Raw genomic sequence first — 15210 nt, 5'->3', positions numbered from 1 at the left:
CTTTTAACTTGAGAGCCGTGTTCTATTGGGTAAATTGGTACCATCAGAAGGGATGCCAAACTAGGATCATGGAAAGATCCTCTGAATGAAGTTGCCCTCTATTTCCAGTTCTGTACACAGTAAATAATAGGATTTATTTGAGCACAGTATTAACAGCCAGTAATGAAAAGAAGATGATCTGATTATTCCACTCATTATGGGATCCTTTTTTTGGCATACCCTCTACCCAGTGTGAGAGGTCATTCAGACATCTGCTCATTTTCTTCTGTTCCTTGAGCTGTTTGCACACATACATTTTTAATGTTTTAAGGCTTCTTAAATGTGTTTTCCATCTCTCTGTTTGCCAAGGATATTTTTATTCTTTCTTTCAAAGCACTTCTCTTTTCATGGAATGAAGTTGGACCTGTGGGAGCAAGAATTGATTCTTGCAATAGCTTTTTATGGGCTAGTGGGTGTGTGGTGATGATAGACTCTTTTGCCAGTTAGTTCTCAGTTAGAGATAGCAACGATGGAATAAGAGATGGAGTTGGACTGCAGAAGGCTCACCATTTGGTGTGGTTTTTTTTGTTGTTTTTTGTTTAAAGAAAGGGAAAGGGCATCTCGCTACATGATACAGAAAAGAAAATCTGCCCACCAACAATTTTGAGTAGCTCTACAAAGAAAAAGAGGAGATTGGATTTATACCCCGCTTTTCACTACCCGAAGGAGTCGCAGAGTGGCTTACAAGCCCTTTCCCTTCCCTCCCCACAACAGACACCCTGTGAGGTAGGTGAGGCTGAGGAGAGCTCTCTGGAGAACTGCCCTTGAGAGAATAACTCTGAAGGAACTTATGACTGACCCAAGGTCACACTAGCAGCTGCATGTGGAGGAGTGGGGAATCAAAACTGGTTCTCCCAGGTCAGAGTCTGTGCTCCTAAACACTACACCAGAGCACAAAATGAACCTGTTAAAAAGCTCTGGTATAGGTTAGGATTGCCTGATCCACTAAGCTAATAGTATCACTGCCTACAGAATAGTATCACTGCCTACAGAAAAAGCACATGCCACCAGGACCAAGAATTTCCCAGTATTTTAAATGCTTCGACACATTTGGGATTTGAGCAGCGGAAGTGTCTGGGTCCCCTTAGAATTGAATTAAAAAACTTATGCCATGTTGTACGGTTTAACTACTAAATGAGATACTCGGGCTCAACTTTATCTGGATGTTCATGTCCCACGAGGAAGCTGTTCCTATCTTTAAGCGTGTAGACAATAAGGGGGGGGGGACCATGTATGCCATCTTAAACCTTTGAGTAAAGGTGGGATAAAAATGTACTAGATATCTAGAATAGCTGGTGTTTATCAGGGGGAGTCATGGTCCTCTGCGTATGTTTAAAAGTCCCTTTATGAATGTGCTTTATAAAATTTCATGGAGGTGTAAAAACCACAACCCCACCAAGTCAGATACTATCGGTCCCTGTCTGAGAGAGATTATTACACTTTCTACCCTGCAAATTTCTTAGGGAGGCTGTGCCCACACACATGGTGCATGATAGCAGACCGGAGAAAGAAGAAGAGAAGAGATTGGATTTGTACCCCGCCCTTCACTACCCAAAGGTGTCTCAGAGCGGCTTACAAACTCCTTTCCCTTCCCCTCCCCACAACAGACACCCTGTGAGGTGGGTGGGGCTGAGAGAACTCTGACACAAACTGCCCTTTTTCAAGGACAGCTGTGCCAGAGCTTGTGACTGACCCAAGGTCACATCAGCAGGTGCAAGTGGAGGAGTGGGGAATCAAACCCGGTTCTCCCAGATTAGAGTCCGCGCACTTAACCACTACACCAAACTGGCTCTCATAGGATCAGAGACAGAAAGTAGAACATGCTATTATTTAAGGACATCAGAAAGGCCAGTGCACTGGTGGCACAGAAGCAGAATCCAGTCATGATGAGTGAGCTTCAAGTCAACAAATGCAGGTGCTAAGGGTGATGCGTTTCTTAATTCCGCTAGAAAATACCAGCTGTGCCTTGGGCTCCATCACACCTCTTGCCTCTACTCTCAAGAATGCTTATTTTAAACTGGAGTTATGACAGCCCTGGGCTCTAGAGGTTGCGATGTTTGCTGTAGACTGACAGTTGCGTCTTAGTCGAAAAGTTTGAATGCACCCTATATGTCCATACAGTGCCGCATTATGGGGACGATGTCAGGCAGAGGGAATTGCTCGGGGATAAGTTGTGCTAGACTTTTTCTATACTGTAACACCCACTTCCCTTTCTTCTCCATATCCTCCACATATTTTGATTCCTGAATATTTATTCCACATCCTAAATGAATACCTCACTGAGTTAATCTGTTGCTATTTGGTCTCCCTCTTTTAATAACTATCCAAGTCTGATTCAGGTATTGGAGTAGCCAGTCACTCAGTTGCAGAAAATTATCTTAGTAGTTCACACAGCAGTTACATAGAAAAGTCTTATGTGGTCCATCATATACCTCTGGTTTTAAGGAGAATTTTGAGACTCGCATAATCTTTGGGCTATAACCCGTTCCTTTGACTTACTGTTTTTCTGTGAATGAGGTTTTTTCACTGTACCGATAGTCAGTCATGTAGATCCCTATGCACCTATGCTCTGAAGTGGTACAGTCCAGTGATTTACCCCGATATGCTTGTTGTTAGAACTGAGCCATAGAAGGAGAGGAATGGGAGAGCAAAGAAGTATTTAAGCAACTAAAGTTACATGTAGGGAGAATGAGGCCTTTTGTAGGGAGAATGAGGCCTGAAAAGTGAGGTTAAGAGGCACTGCTAGATTGCCACATTCAGGGAAGTGTTCCCTGAGCAGACGTCATTGGCCGGCCTTTTTCAGAACAGTGTTTGAAGATTCATTTTGCAGCTGAAGGAATGAACTGCCCATTTTTCCATGATTGTGGCAGCTGCTGTATAAATACACTTTTTAATTCCCTGTAGATCCTTTCCAAATGTTTGCATGCCTCTGGTCTCCTCTTTGTTTTCTTGGATACAAAAGACACATCTATACCACACCCTAACCTCAGAAGGTATGCTAAGCTCTATAAATGCATTGCCCAATGGGAGTTTGATTAGGGATACTGTGTGAATGTCATGGGAAGGGCACTAGCCAAGTGTCTCTGAGTTTTTACACATAACTTCAATTTAAGCAAGCAGATTTAATCTTCCAGGAAACACAAGCTTGAACCTGCTATTTTATTGCTGAGGAGGATTTTTGGTATCCGGTTCCAGATACTGTGTTGTGCCTATTATGATCTTTATTAGGATCAGTTGTCCTCTTAAAGTATTCACCTAGTTATTCATGGTATTTAACTTTCCAATTTCCTGCAAATCTACCTCCTGCTAGCATGGCCAATGCTGCAGAACCCACAAAGAGAGTGTAGGCAATCTCCATGCAGCCATGTGCTATTTGATTTTTTTAAAATGTCCCCCACACACACACCCCACCGTTTCTAGAGTTCCTGGTGTGTGTTTTTTCCCCTGAAGGCAGACAAAGTGGTCTGGTCAGATTCATTCCTGCCTAGAAAGGCTCATGCACTAGCTATTGAGTCTGAGAGAAGACAGATTGCTGAGAGTGTGCATGTATGCAGGGCCATTTGTAGAGCCAGGTGAAATGGGAACCCGGTTCCATCACAGCTTGGTTTGCTGTTTCTCACAGAAAGGGTAGGATAATTGTTGAACAGGTAGAACTAGCCCATAGTGCCATCCTAGCCAAGAGTTACACTTAGAAGAGTGTAACTGCCAGTTTCCTAGGCCTTTCCCACATCTTCTTTGCTATCTTGATCCCCTGTGCCCCGTCACCAACTCTGTCGCTACTGCAACAAACAAGATAGGAGTTAAAGCTGACTCCATATTTGCCCCACTCCTCACTACCTGATGATGAGCATAAGCTGGACATCTTGCCTGCAGGTGGTAATGTACTGTGAATTAATTAGGTATTGTACACTTTGACTACATGATTGCATTAATCCTCCTGGTCTCCAATCCTTCATAGCAATGGCAGGTGTGCAAGTAATTAAAGATAGACTTGAACGTTTTCAGTCTACTACAGAGTTGCTAAGGCAATTTTGAATAAGGCCTAGTCTGGACGTTTTGACAATCCTGTTCCAACACCCACATCAAGATCAGGCGTCACCCACATGTTCTAAATGTCCAAGGGTGGGGTGATGTAGCAATCTTCTGAGGTAATATCCATTGCATAGATGTGTTTCAATAATACCTGTTGACTTATCCCCCAAGGCAGAGTAAATGAAAAGGGCCATTCATCTCGTTAGTCATGAAGGAAACCTTCCAGTCTTTTCAGCACGGTTTTTTTTAATGACAGTGTCTCGGCCGTCAGGGGAACACAGAGGGAAGCATAAACAAAGAGCGAGTACCCGGGGAGCAGGTTACAGAATCAGAAAGCTTTATTTACACAGTCAAAGTAACAAGTAAATTCCTGAGACTGAGCTGCTCTATAGTGCAATAAAGTCATTTTGAGAGAGTACAAATCAGCAGTCTTCTTAATTTTCAGGTCAAGGAACAGTCCTCAGTAATAGCTGAGTTTGAACAAATGTAACACCAACTACAGAGCTGACTTCGTATACATGTCAATATATTTGCGCCTGTGCAATTACCAGAGAGAGAGAGAAAGAGAGAGGGGGAGAGAGAGAGAGAGAGAGACGCACACACAAACACTACCAGAGTTCATGGTTTCCCAAAGGCTTTTTGGCCATCATCATGTTTTGATTCTTTAACATTAAAAAACATAAACGCTGCAAAACACTGCTACAAACCCTACAAATGCCCCCTTGTCCTGTTCAATAAAGACTGACAGTGTACTTGAACCACAATGTGATCAGCCAGAGGCTAGGCTATTCTGTGAAAAATTACAATCAACTCCAGGAACATGCTGTTTTTCTTTCTCCACTGTGTGAAGATGTATCTTAATATTTCATAAAACCGAAGCACAATGACGGCATGGCAAATTCCCTGTAAGCCTATTCACCAGTGCTAATAGGGTTTTTTTCCCTTTAAAAAATGTTGCATTTAGAACATTAAAAAAGGAGGGGATTGAATGCTGACATTTATTGCTGTTGTCAAAGAAGCACCCACAGTCCAAACTGATCCATGCTCCAAATGAGCCCACGGCCTGTCTCTCTCTGCGACTCTGACTTTACTATGTAGCAAAGCAAAAAAAAATATTTGTCCACAGAGAACTTCAGTGAAAGGTTGCTGTATCCACATGGCAGAGGTTTGCAGTCTGACCAAGTCCAAAAGTTATCTGTATAGTATAGGATAAATCCAGCAGGAGTCCAGAAATCCTTACTAGAGGACTCCAGTGACTTCAACTGGTGTGGGCAACCAGTGATCCAGCTGAGCTTCTGTTGTTGTATAGAGAATCATACAACAATCAACAGAATGTCCCCTGAATATGAGGCACATACTATATTTCAGGTGGCATGTGTATGTTTGCATAGGTACAAACATACACACACCAAACAAACATACATATATATATGTATGTGTGTGTGTGTGTGTGTGCATATATATATATATACACACACACACATACACATTCATAAATCCACAAAGTTTTATTTCTATTAAAAAAATAAAAAGTAAGGCTTTTAAAACCCAGCTTCGGTACACAAATCATACAAAACCAAAGTCCAAACAATTAAAACCAAATCCAACAAAACGCTGCCTTGGCTGTGTATTGTGATGTGCCCAAACGTAAGGCCATTGTTCACTGAAGCATTTTTACTAAGGCAAAGAAGGTTTGCTGCCATGTAAACGCTACGCTGCAGCTAGGAGAGTTGGGCAGTGGTCCTTTGGGGCACTTCCCTACTCTGTATTCAGCTTGTTGTAGGTAGCAGCCCCTTTTTCTTGCTTCTTTTCCTGTTGTTTTTAAAAGCCCTTTTGAGTTTAAAGTTCATGATATGAAAATGCCTTCTTTATGCCACTATAGGAAAACTGAACTTCCCTAAATCAAGCTGCACTTAAGCCAGTCCAAAGAATTGATATGCTTTCTTGTGAAGCACAATGCTATGGGACAAGATGTACTCTATATTGGCAAGCCCACACTCAGATGCTATGATTAGGAATAGTTACTTTGTCTGTAAGAGGGTTATATTAGAGGGAAAGGACGCATGCATCACCTTTCTGCGCACACCAGAAGATTGTTTACTTCTTTGATCAGAGATGAGATTTAGGGACAAGGCCTTCTTAGTTCAAGCTGGGGGGACTTCTGGTCACTTCTGGAACAATCAACACATGTTTCCGTTGGAGCAATGATGATTTAAAGCTACACAGAGGTGAAAAGAAAGTAACTGGGAGAACAGAGTCAATGATCTCCCCTCCTTAGGGCAGGGAGATTTTAAACAAAGACTACAAATGTAGTTGTAGAAAAGAGCAAGAGTCCAGGAGCACCTTAAAAACTAACAAAATATGTGACAGGGTAGGAGCTTTCGTGAGTCACTGCTCACTTCTTCAGAGACTTTTAATGGCATCTGAAGAATTGAGCAGTGACTCACAAGAGCTCCTACCCTGCCACATATTCTGTTAGTCTTTAAGGTGCTCCTGGACGCTTCCTCTTTTCTACTTCTACAGACAGACTAACACAGCTACCCATCTTGATCTAGAAATGTGGTTCTAACACTCTACACATGGGATGGTTAACAGTCCTGTGATCAAAGAAAATGCCAGAGAGAGTCTTTTTAAAGCAATATTCCATCAGAGGCTAGCTCCAATACCATACTGGTCACAGCTTTTCTTGGCCCAACAAAAAGGTCTCATACTTCTGTTGAACAGGTGGTTTTTGCTATGCCACACAGAAGCTATCAGACATGCAAGGTGGCACAGGTGCTGTGCAACCAACCAATACTTAGTTTACATAGTAAGACTATGTGCATTCCGCTGTGTCTTCTTGCACCATCCAGCCTGACATGTTCAAATCATACCCATGTCACCTAAAGACAATTCTGTGTTCAGACTAGTTATTTGGGTCCCATGCACACAGCCCTTTTAGAGATGGGCTGATCTGATTTCCCACCGTGATTTTTCATCTGGCTTTTAAGCTCAGATCACCAGCATGAATGAGGTTTCACCTTTCTGATCAGTGTGAATGCATCACTGATTTTACCTAAGTATTAAAATATTCAGATGCCCACATCCTCATGAGCAAAACTATAACACAGATGGCGTGAAAACTAAACACTCAAGAGGATGAGTGAGAATGAGCCTGTCGACATCAGCCGTAGTCTGGATACAAAGGCAATGAGGGGCTTTGGATGTCACACGCATCACCCTTTTCTCAGAGTCCTAAGCCAATTCTATGATATCCTCCAACTGCTCTGTCACTCATCACAACACAACACCTTTCCTTTCTCCTCAAAAGTGGAACCTGATTCCTTGGGATGGCAAAGCCCCTGTGTCTAAGTTCATAGACTTGCCTTAACACTTTCATAGCAGAGACTAATTCAGAAGGCAGAGCCTTCCGTTTCAGTGTGCTGAACATGCCAAGCATGTTCTCTTCCATGGAAGGCTAAGAAGCCAGATCAGGTCCTGGTAACCTTAACAAGCAGTATGAGGAAAACATCTGCTCTGCCTGTCGTCAAAACCAGGAGTAAATATAACTTGGCTTGTTCTCATCCAGCTGGGTGAGCATGTGAAAAGATGTCCTCTTGGTAAGTATCAACCCTATCGATTGGTTTCTGGCACCAAAATGTATAACCCAGGGAATTCAGTACTAAACAGTCAGTTCCCTCTTTACTTGTTGCTGTTGTTATTTTTTGGCTTTGCACAGTATGCGACCATTGGATAGGAAGGAAATAGCAGAAGTCAACAAACAAACAAAAATCTGTGCAGTTTGTCTGCACATTTGTAAAGCTACAGCTTGGATGGAATCCACTGTGGTATTAGATGACAAAAACATCTATACCACTGCAGGAAAAAAGTGCAGAAAAAAAAAAATAGGGTGCCACTAACACTATATTTCTACTATCTTGTTTTATTTTTCCTCTGCAGGTAAACAAAACACTTGTTTCTGCCTAGATAAGTGAACAGCTTATTTGACTGACTTATATGTGCTAAATGTATACATTGTTGTTCACCCCCATCACAATGGGACTCTGGAGTCCTGTTACCTGATCACCAGTATCTCAAACTGCATTTGGTATCAGACTTTGTATCTGAGACGTCTTCCCATGCCTCTGTTCAGGGCCTCCACACAAAGGTTCCTATTCCTCCAAATGATGCATGCAGCACTTGTTTTCAGATTCCATCAGCGGCCTTCTCTCTACTTTTGTAGAATATGTCACTATTTACATGTGAATCTGTTTATGACAACTACAGATCTTCCATAATTGTCTGAGATCAGGGTTTGTTTTTGTTTTTAATGACACGCGCTGGTGCCGGGACAATGTTCAGCAGCTGGACTACCCAGCATGCGGATAAAAAGGGCTCTCTGATAAAAGGGCCATGTGCATTCTGAGATTGCTAATGGGCACAGATTCCATCCTCCTGAGAACCCTGGTGACCTATTAGGACCTGGGAGATGAGGTACATGGACTGGACACAATTCCCATCATTTAGGGGACAGAACTTCAGTAATGCCCCCCTCATGATTATCAAAAGCAGAATAAATTATCCCGGAAAGAAAATCTATGCAAACATGCTTCGTTTATACCAGATGAAACATTTGGGTTATTTTAGTGCAAAATCCGAGGGTTTTGTACATACAAATCATACAAAGCCCCACTGCTTGGAAACCAGCACTGAGCACGTTTTGAGAGAATGAACGGGTATTCCTGATATAACTACTCCAACAGGAACTTATATTCCAGAAACATGTCTTGTTCCCAGGAACTCATTCAACCATATTTTCCATGCGGTGGGGATGGGGGTGAAAGAGAGGGTCATTTATGTAGTAATGCACAAGGTATCCAAGCCCCATAATTGGCATCTATGTTAACAGCGCTGTTGCATATACACTGCCATTTTGTTTCTCTGCTGCTGAAAAGACCCAAAAGTGATGCAGTGATGTTCCTGCCCAATACAACCACTTGTGTCTTTTCAGGCCTGCAAGGTGAGAATGTTACTAACATTGTGTCATCCATGCAAAATGAGGAGTCACCCTTAATCTTTTCTGGTGATGAATGTGGTTTGCTAGATGTCTGCTGCCAGATGGGAGTGACATCGGCTGTACAAAATGCGGTTGGGAGACCATATGCTATCTTCTCCAGAGAGAAACAATGTATTTATGATCCTTTTCAGATTTCCAGCACTAATCTTACAAACCTGCATTACTGACTAACCCTTTGTTATTCCAATGTATTCTTTCTCACACCACGTAACCCAAATATGTTTAGCCTTATGGATAAAGCACCGCCATTTGTTTTTAATTTCAGATGCACTAATGTATTGGATTCCCACTCTCCCATCAATGGCCTTGATCCTGCTCTAGTTGCATACAGTTATTAACACAACAAAGAGGGCTCGAATGGGGGGGGGGGGGGGCGCCACACATCTCCATCTGCATCGGCACACTCAACCAGTTCAGTGATGCAAATGCACATCTAGTTATGTACCTATAGCCACATTAGCTATACGCGTGCAAGCCTCCTTATGCTTACAGCTCTTATACTCAGAGTATATGCATTGTGCTTCCTTTTTGTGTCGCTATGGATGGCTGCAAAACTAGCAGGCTATTATGACTCTGAGAATTTTGACTTTATAGTGCAGGACTGCAAGGTCTGGTTTTTGAGACCTGGAAGCAAACTGAAAAATAATCCAACAGAATATTAAATTCCAATAAAATTGATCACCTGCACCTTTCTTCCCTTTGCTAAGGATGCCTGAGATGCAGTTTGGAATTAAAATCGGCCCCGCCCCCCAAAGGAAAGAAAAATCTTGACTAAGTCAAAAGCCAAAGTGGATCAGGATTCCAGTGAGACGGGGGTGACCCAGCTGTCTCTCCTAGAAGACTCGTTACCTAATTTGTGAATGAGAACCAGCAATTAATGACCTGGTCATTCCTTTTTCCTTAAGACCTGTTCCAAACACAAATTCTGTTGCTCTTATTCCAGCGTCCCACAATTTCAAGTTTTGATACATCTGCAAAGCTTCTTTTTTTTATGTGCTGATATAAGTTGAATGCATTCCCTAAAGCTTGTTTGCAAAACCTCCTGGGCTACAGTAGTTCTAAAAAGTTTCAAGATTTAACGAAATACCTGATGAAATTTTGGCAAAGCTTCTTGTCCTCTCCTACCTGCCATGGAGAAGGAGAATGTGGGTTTTCTTCTCTGCCTACATGAACATCTGTGAAATGTTACCATTCCTAAAAGCTTTGATGCAGACAGATCATCCATTTTGTGTTCTCAGTTGTTTTCTATTTGCTCAATGTCTAATTCACCATCCAAATGGAAGACATTATCCCCTCCTGTCCCACTGTTCCTCCATGAGGAGTTTTCCTCTTCTCTCCTACTGCTCTCATCTTCTGTGGCACAATATTCGGACTCCTCATAGGAGAAATCGTCTTCTTTGCTAGCTTTACATGCGTCTGCATTTGAGTGAGGCTCTGGCACAGGGGTGCAGGCCGGTGTCCTGCCTGGCATGACATCCAAGGTGCAAAGAGATATCGTCTTCCAGGATTTGGTGCTGCTGATGCCAGGAGAAAACTGATTTTGCTGGGAGCAGTCATCCACTGTGGTGCTAAGGCAGCTAAGGCTGTTAAAAGTTTGACAATTCTGTAAAAAAAAAAGAAACCCATTGCAGTTAGGATATAAATATTGTGGTGCATGTCAAATATCGATCACAGCTCTACAGAAATTATCCCTGTACTCAAAGGAAGGGGTGATTTTTGCCAGTCCCCCCCCAGCCCCGCTGCAGCAGTCCTTCAATGCTGCTTTCCTCCTGCTCATGCAGTCCCCCCATCCTGCAGGAGTAGCATTTTGAGAGGGGGCGTTTCAGGCTGCAGCAGGATTGGGGAGGCAGGGAAGTCGTGCTTCCATGCCTGGAGTTTAGACAGGATCCAACTCATTATTTCTTTCTTAACATTTTGCTACACTTCAATGAGGGTGTGTTCCATTGTGTTGGCTTCAACTGAAATATGACAATAAGCAAAGTTAATCATTAGAACATCCATATGCCTTGGAAAAGGCAACTCATTGTTTTTCTTAAAATACAACACAGACTTAGGAAAACCCCATTTTGGAAAGGAAATGTCATAAGAATGACTCAACAATGCAACTGCCTCAGTCAAACACTTGTAGGGACAGCATGTCTCCCCCCCCCCCCCCCCGGTTTTACTGGTGTTAATTAGCTGTCCATAGCAAAGCCATTACAGATTCTGAAAAACTGCAAGTTCTTAAAAGCTATTGTTACTTCCTTTTTCATTGGGTCCTCCATTTCTTGTAACCATTGGTGGCTCCACAAGGAGTGCCACTTGAGGCTGCTGCCCCAGCCATCCCTCCTGGCTGCCTTCGCCCTCCCCCATCCACGACCCAAAGAAGATTATGCTCCTTGCCTATGCTCCTGGGAGAGCCAGTTTGGTGTAGTGGTTAAGTGTGCAGACTCTAATCTGGGAGAACCGGGTTTGATTCCCCACTCCTCCACTTGCACCTGCTGATGTGACCTTGGGTCAGTCACAAGCTCTGGCACAGCTGTCCTTGAAAAAAAGCAGTTTGTGTCAGAGTTCTCTCAGCCCCACCCACCTCACAGGGTGTCTGTTGTGGGGAGGGGAAGGGAAAGGAGTTTGTAAACCGCTCTGAGCCTCCAAGTGAAGGGCGGGGTATAAATCCAATCTCTACTTCTTCTTCTTCTTCTTCTTCTTCCCCTGAGGGTCAACAAGCTGTGCATCACCAACAGGACTCTACTAACTCTGGGAGAGTTTGGAGAGCTCTAGTGAGCCAGGACATCTTGCTGCATTGTGTTTAAAAATGCCTGAGGAAACGCTAGGTGCTCTGGCTCCTGGGTGGGAGGCTGAGATGGCAGTGGTGCTGAGTTGGTGGCAAGGCTGCCACCAATCTGCCAAATCTATCACCTGAAACTACCACAATATCTCGTCTCATCTACAGAGGGCCGTGATTCTAATATCCCTCAGGGGAGGCTGTACCCATTTCCTTATGGATGTATTTCCAAATTCAGTCACGTGGTCATTGTACGTAAGACTTGACTATTAATTCCAATGCTTAACTCAAGGGTTAATTAATTCTAACACTTAACTGTTTTATCATTTAATACTATGAAGCTGTGACAGCAGTAACTAACTACAGTTCAGAACTCAAATTTCTAAGCCTTCTTCTTCTCCCCTTAGTTAATAGATAAGCCTTTAGAGAGCCATTCAAAAAGTTACACTACATTAAACCAGCATCCTACCATTTAAGAGCAAGTCTAAACTTACCATTTAGTCTTGTATCAATTAGATAAGCTAAGACATTTCTTTACATTATTACATGGAAACAAACATTTGCCCAGGAATAGTGCATTTGCTTGGAGCATGAATAATCAGGCAATCAAACGGCACAATTCCCATTCTGTGTATCATGCAACTTAATAGCCAAGGTTCTCAAATAGGGTTGCCAGCCTCCAGGTGGGGCCTGGGGATCTCCCGCTTTTACAACTGATCTCCTGCTGACAGAGATCAGCTCCCCTGGAGAAAATGGCTGCTTTGGAGGGTGGACTCTGTGGCATTCTACCATGCTGAGGCCCCTCCCCTCCCCAAACCCCACCCTCTCCTGGCTCCACCTCCAAAGTCTCCAGGTATTTTCCAACCCTGGCCTGGCAACCGTATTTTCAAAGCCTTTTTACAAACTGTAATTAATGTCCTTCAAAGCAGTGTAGATAGGTATGTAATCTTTTATGAGTAGAAGGTGCTAATATAAATGAGACCAAGTAAATTTCTGCAAATAGTGAAAAGACATTTCATAGAAGATATTTTTACCATTCTAATCAGCTTTGAAATTTACAATGCAAATCAGAATAAAAATCTTTTTAAAACAGATTATCAAAGCTTGTGTACCTTATTTTGAAACAACTTTACTGTACAATAAACTAATATTTTTCTATACAGTAGGAAAACCTGATGCAGAAACAGATTTCAATTATTAAATGAAATAGTTAATACTTCATCATAAATCCACCTTCCCACCAATATTCTGAATATTAACAGCTAAAAGAGGGGAAGGATACATTTAAGAATTTTTTTCCACACAGGATATGATGTTAATAATGTTTTCTTATGATTGTTTTTCAATAACCATAAACCTTTAGTCATTAAAATATAACCCTTTACATTTCTATGGCTATCCAGTTTTCCCCACAGTATTCAAACAATATTGCAGCAAATTGAAACATTAACAGTGCAAGCCATTCTTTCAGTTCTGTTTTCATTTGCTAAAAATTGACTTTGTGGGTGACGTGACGTGTGATCCACCCATTTTAAAACAAGATGGAATGATTTTACAAAATTGGGGTACTTCCTGAGTACTTAGCACATGCCCATAAAATATCTGTCAGGGCCAGGTCAGAGCTGAAACGGAATCTAGACCTGGAGAGTACGTTTTCCAGTTCAAGACCTTTGAGGTCAGAAGCCAAGATCAGAGCCAGAAATGCACAGGGTTGCCAACAGTCAAGAAAAATGTCCTGTCTCTTTGGTACAGGCTTAGTGAGAATTTATTTACCAGGTTTTGCGATCTACCTCCAATCAACAAGAGCTTCAACAGCGCATTCTCACACATGAAGTCTCTATTAAACATACAGGGCATTTTTCTGTAGGCCTGTTGGTAACTCTAGAAATTCCAAGCACTGCAATCATTTGAAAATTCCCTTGTGTTAAAGAAAGAAGGACATTTTAATATTGAGGCTATTTCTTCATTTGTATAGCTGAAAAACCCAAAATCCTTCTGGGCCATGGCAGCTTGTGACTCCCCAAAAAACCAAAACAGAACCAAAGTGGGAAAGAAACTTAACCCAATAAAATTTAATCAAGAACCGAAAACGTTTTTAAAAAAACAACTGATAAAAGGCCAATAGTTAAGACCTCATATAAGCTTACTGTAAGTAAAAATACATGTCTTTTGAGAAAGTTAAAAAACATATAAGGGCCCAATGAAAGCCTCATTAACAAATACAAATGACAAGTACACAAGGAACAATTATTTTGACCTAATGTGTTTTGGCTCAATCAGGCCTTTTTTCAGAGGTCAAACAATATGAGGTACATATAGGCACGTTACAAAGAAATAATAAAGAATATGTCAATACTGGACCAAAAAAGGAATGTTCCAAAACAAAATAAATAGACACAGGGCAGGAATGTTTATGAGGCCTCTTAAGATTCAATCCTCTGTCCAGTGCATATGCACGGGTCGTACATGGTGTTACTTTTGTATATCTTCCAATTTTGGTCCATAAAGTAACGATGTAACCAATTCGTTCAAGCCAAAATGTCCTCAAATAGACAGTCAATTAGGTTTTTGGTTCACGTCTTGGAGTTCTGGACAGGAGTTTCACATACTCTTGCTCTGGAGACCAGTGTTCCCTCTAAGCTCAGTTAGTGTGAGCTAGCTCACAGGTTCTTAGCCTCTGGCTCACACATTTTTGTCTTAGCTCAGGAAGGATGGCTCCAGAGCAAACTGATTTATGTAGTCGCCAAATCGCTCATTCACAACTTTAATGCCAGTAGCTCACAAAGTAGAATTTTTGTTCACAAGACTCCACAGCTTAGAGGGAGCATTGCTGGAAACCCAGGCTGCAGTCTCAGTATGCACATCTTAATAAAAGTATCCACATTCTTCCTCAACTAGCCATGAGTAATGGAGAGATGACATACATAGAGCTGAGTCAGGCAACAGTTGTAACTTGTAATGCCAAAAGGCAATGAAACTGCTGGCACTATATGGAAAAGCAGGGCATACTTGTGTAGTTGCCTGGTAAAAAGAGATAACTCCCCCTCCCTTTCATAGACAAAGGAATGGGAGTATTTTATTTGCGCTCAGAGATCAGGCAGTCAATTTTGATTGGCTATATAGCACTGTGATAGTATGTACACTATGTGGTCCCTGATTGGTTAAGATCACATAGCATAAGTATTTAAAAAGCTATTTTCTTAATTAAGCAGCAACTGATTAGTGGAACAGTTGCTGTGAACAGGCCTGGGGAGGGAGCACGAAAAAGTGAAAGACAGAGTTTTTTGGGAAACCTTTTGTTCTCCTCTCCAAACAACCT

General features: G+C 42.1%; 1 protein-coding gene across 1 annotated transcript in view; it reads right to left on the bottom strand.

Moving 5' to 3' along the window:
• Positions 1 to 6565: 6565 nt before the first annotated feature.
• The window catches only part of FAM53B (family with sequence similarity 53 member B), a 141085-nt gene continuing 132440 nt past the window's right edge, over positions 6566 to 15210 (bottom strand). The window contains 1 exon segment of the mRNA XM_015422202.1: positions 6566 to 10730. Coding sequence (XP_015277688.1) covers positions 10362 to 10730 — 369 coding nt within the window. The 3' untranslated portion in view covers positions 6566 to 10361.

The sequence above is a fragment of the Gekko japonicus genome, unplaced genomic scaffold (genome assembly GCF_001447785.1).
Source record: "Gekko japonicus isolate JY-2015 unplaced genomic scaffold, Gekko_japonicus_V1.1 scaffold415, whole genome shotgun sequence".
Lineage (NCBI taxonomy): Eukaryota > Metazoa > Chordata > Lepidosauria > Squamata > Gekkonidae > Gekko > Gekko japonicus.
The sequence above is the reverse complement of the archived record's forward strand: the minus strand, read 5'-3'. Positions and strand labels throughout refer to the sequence as shown.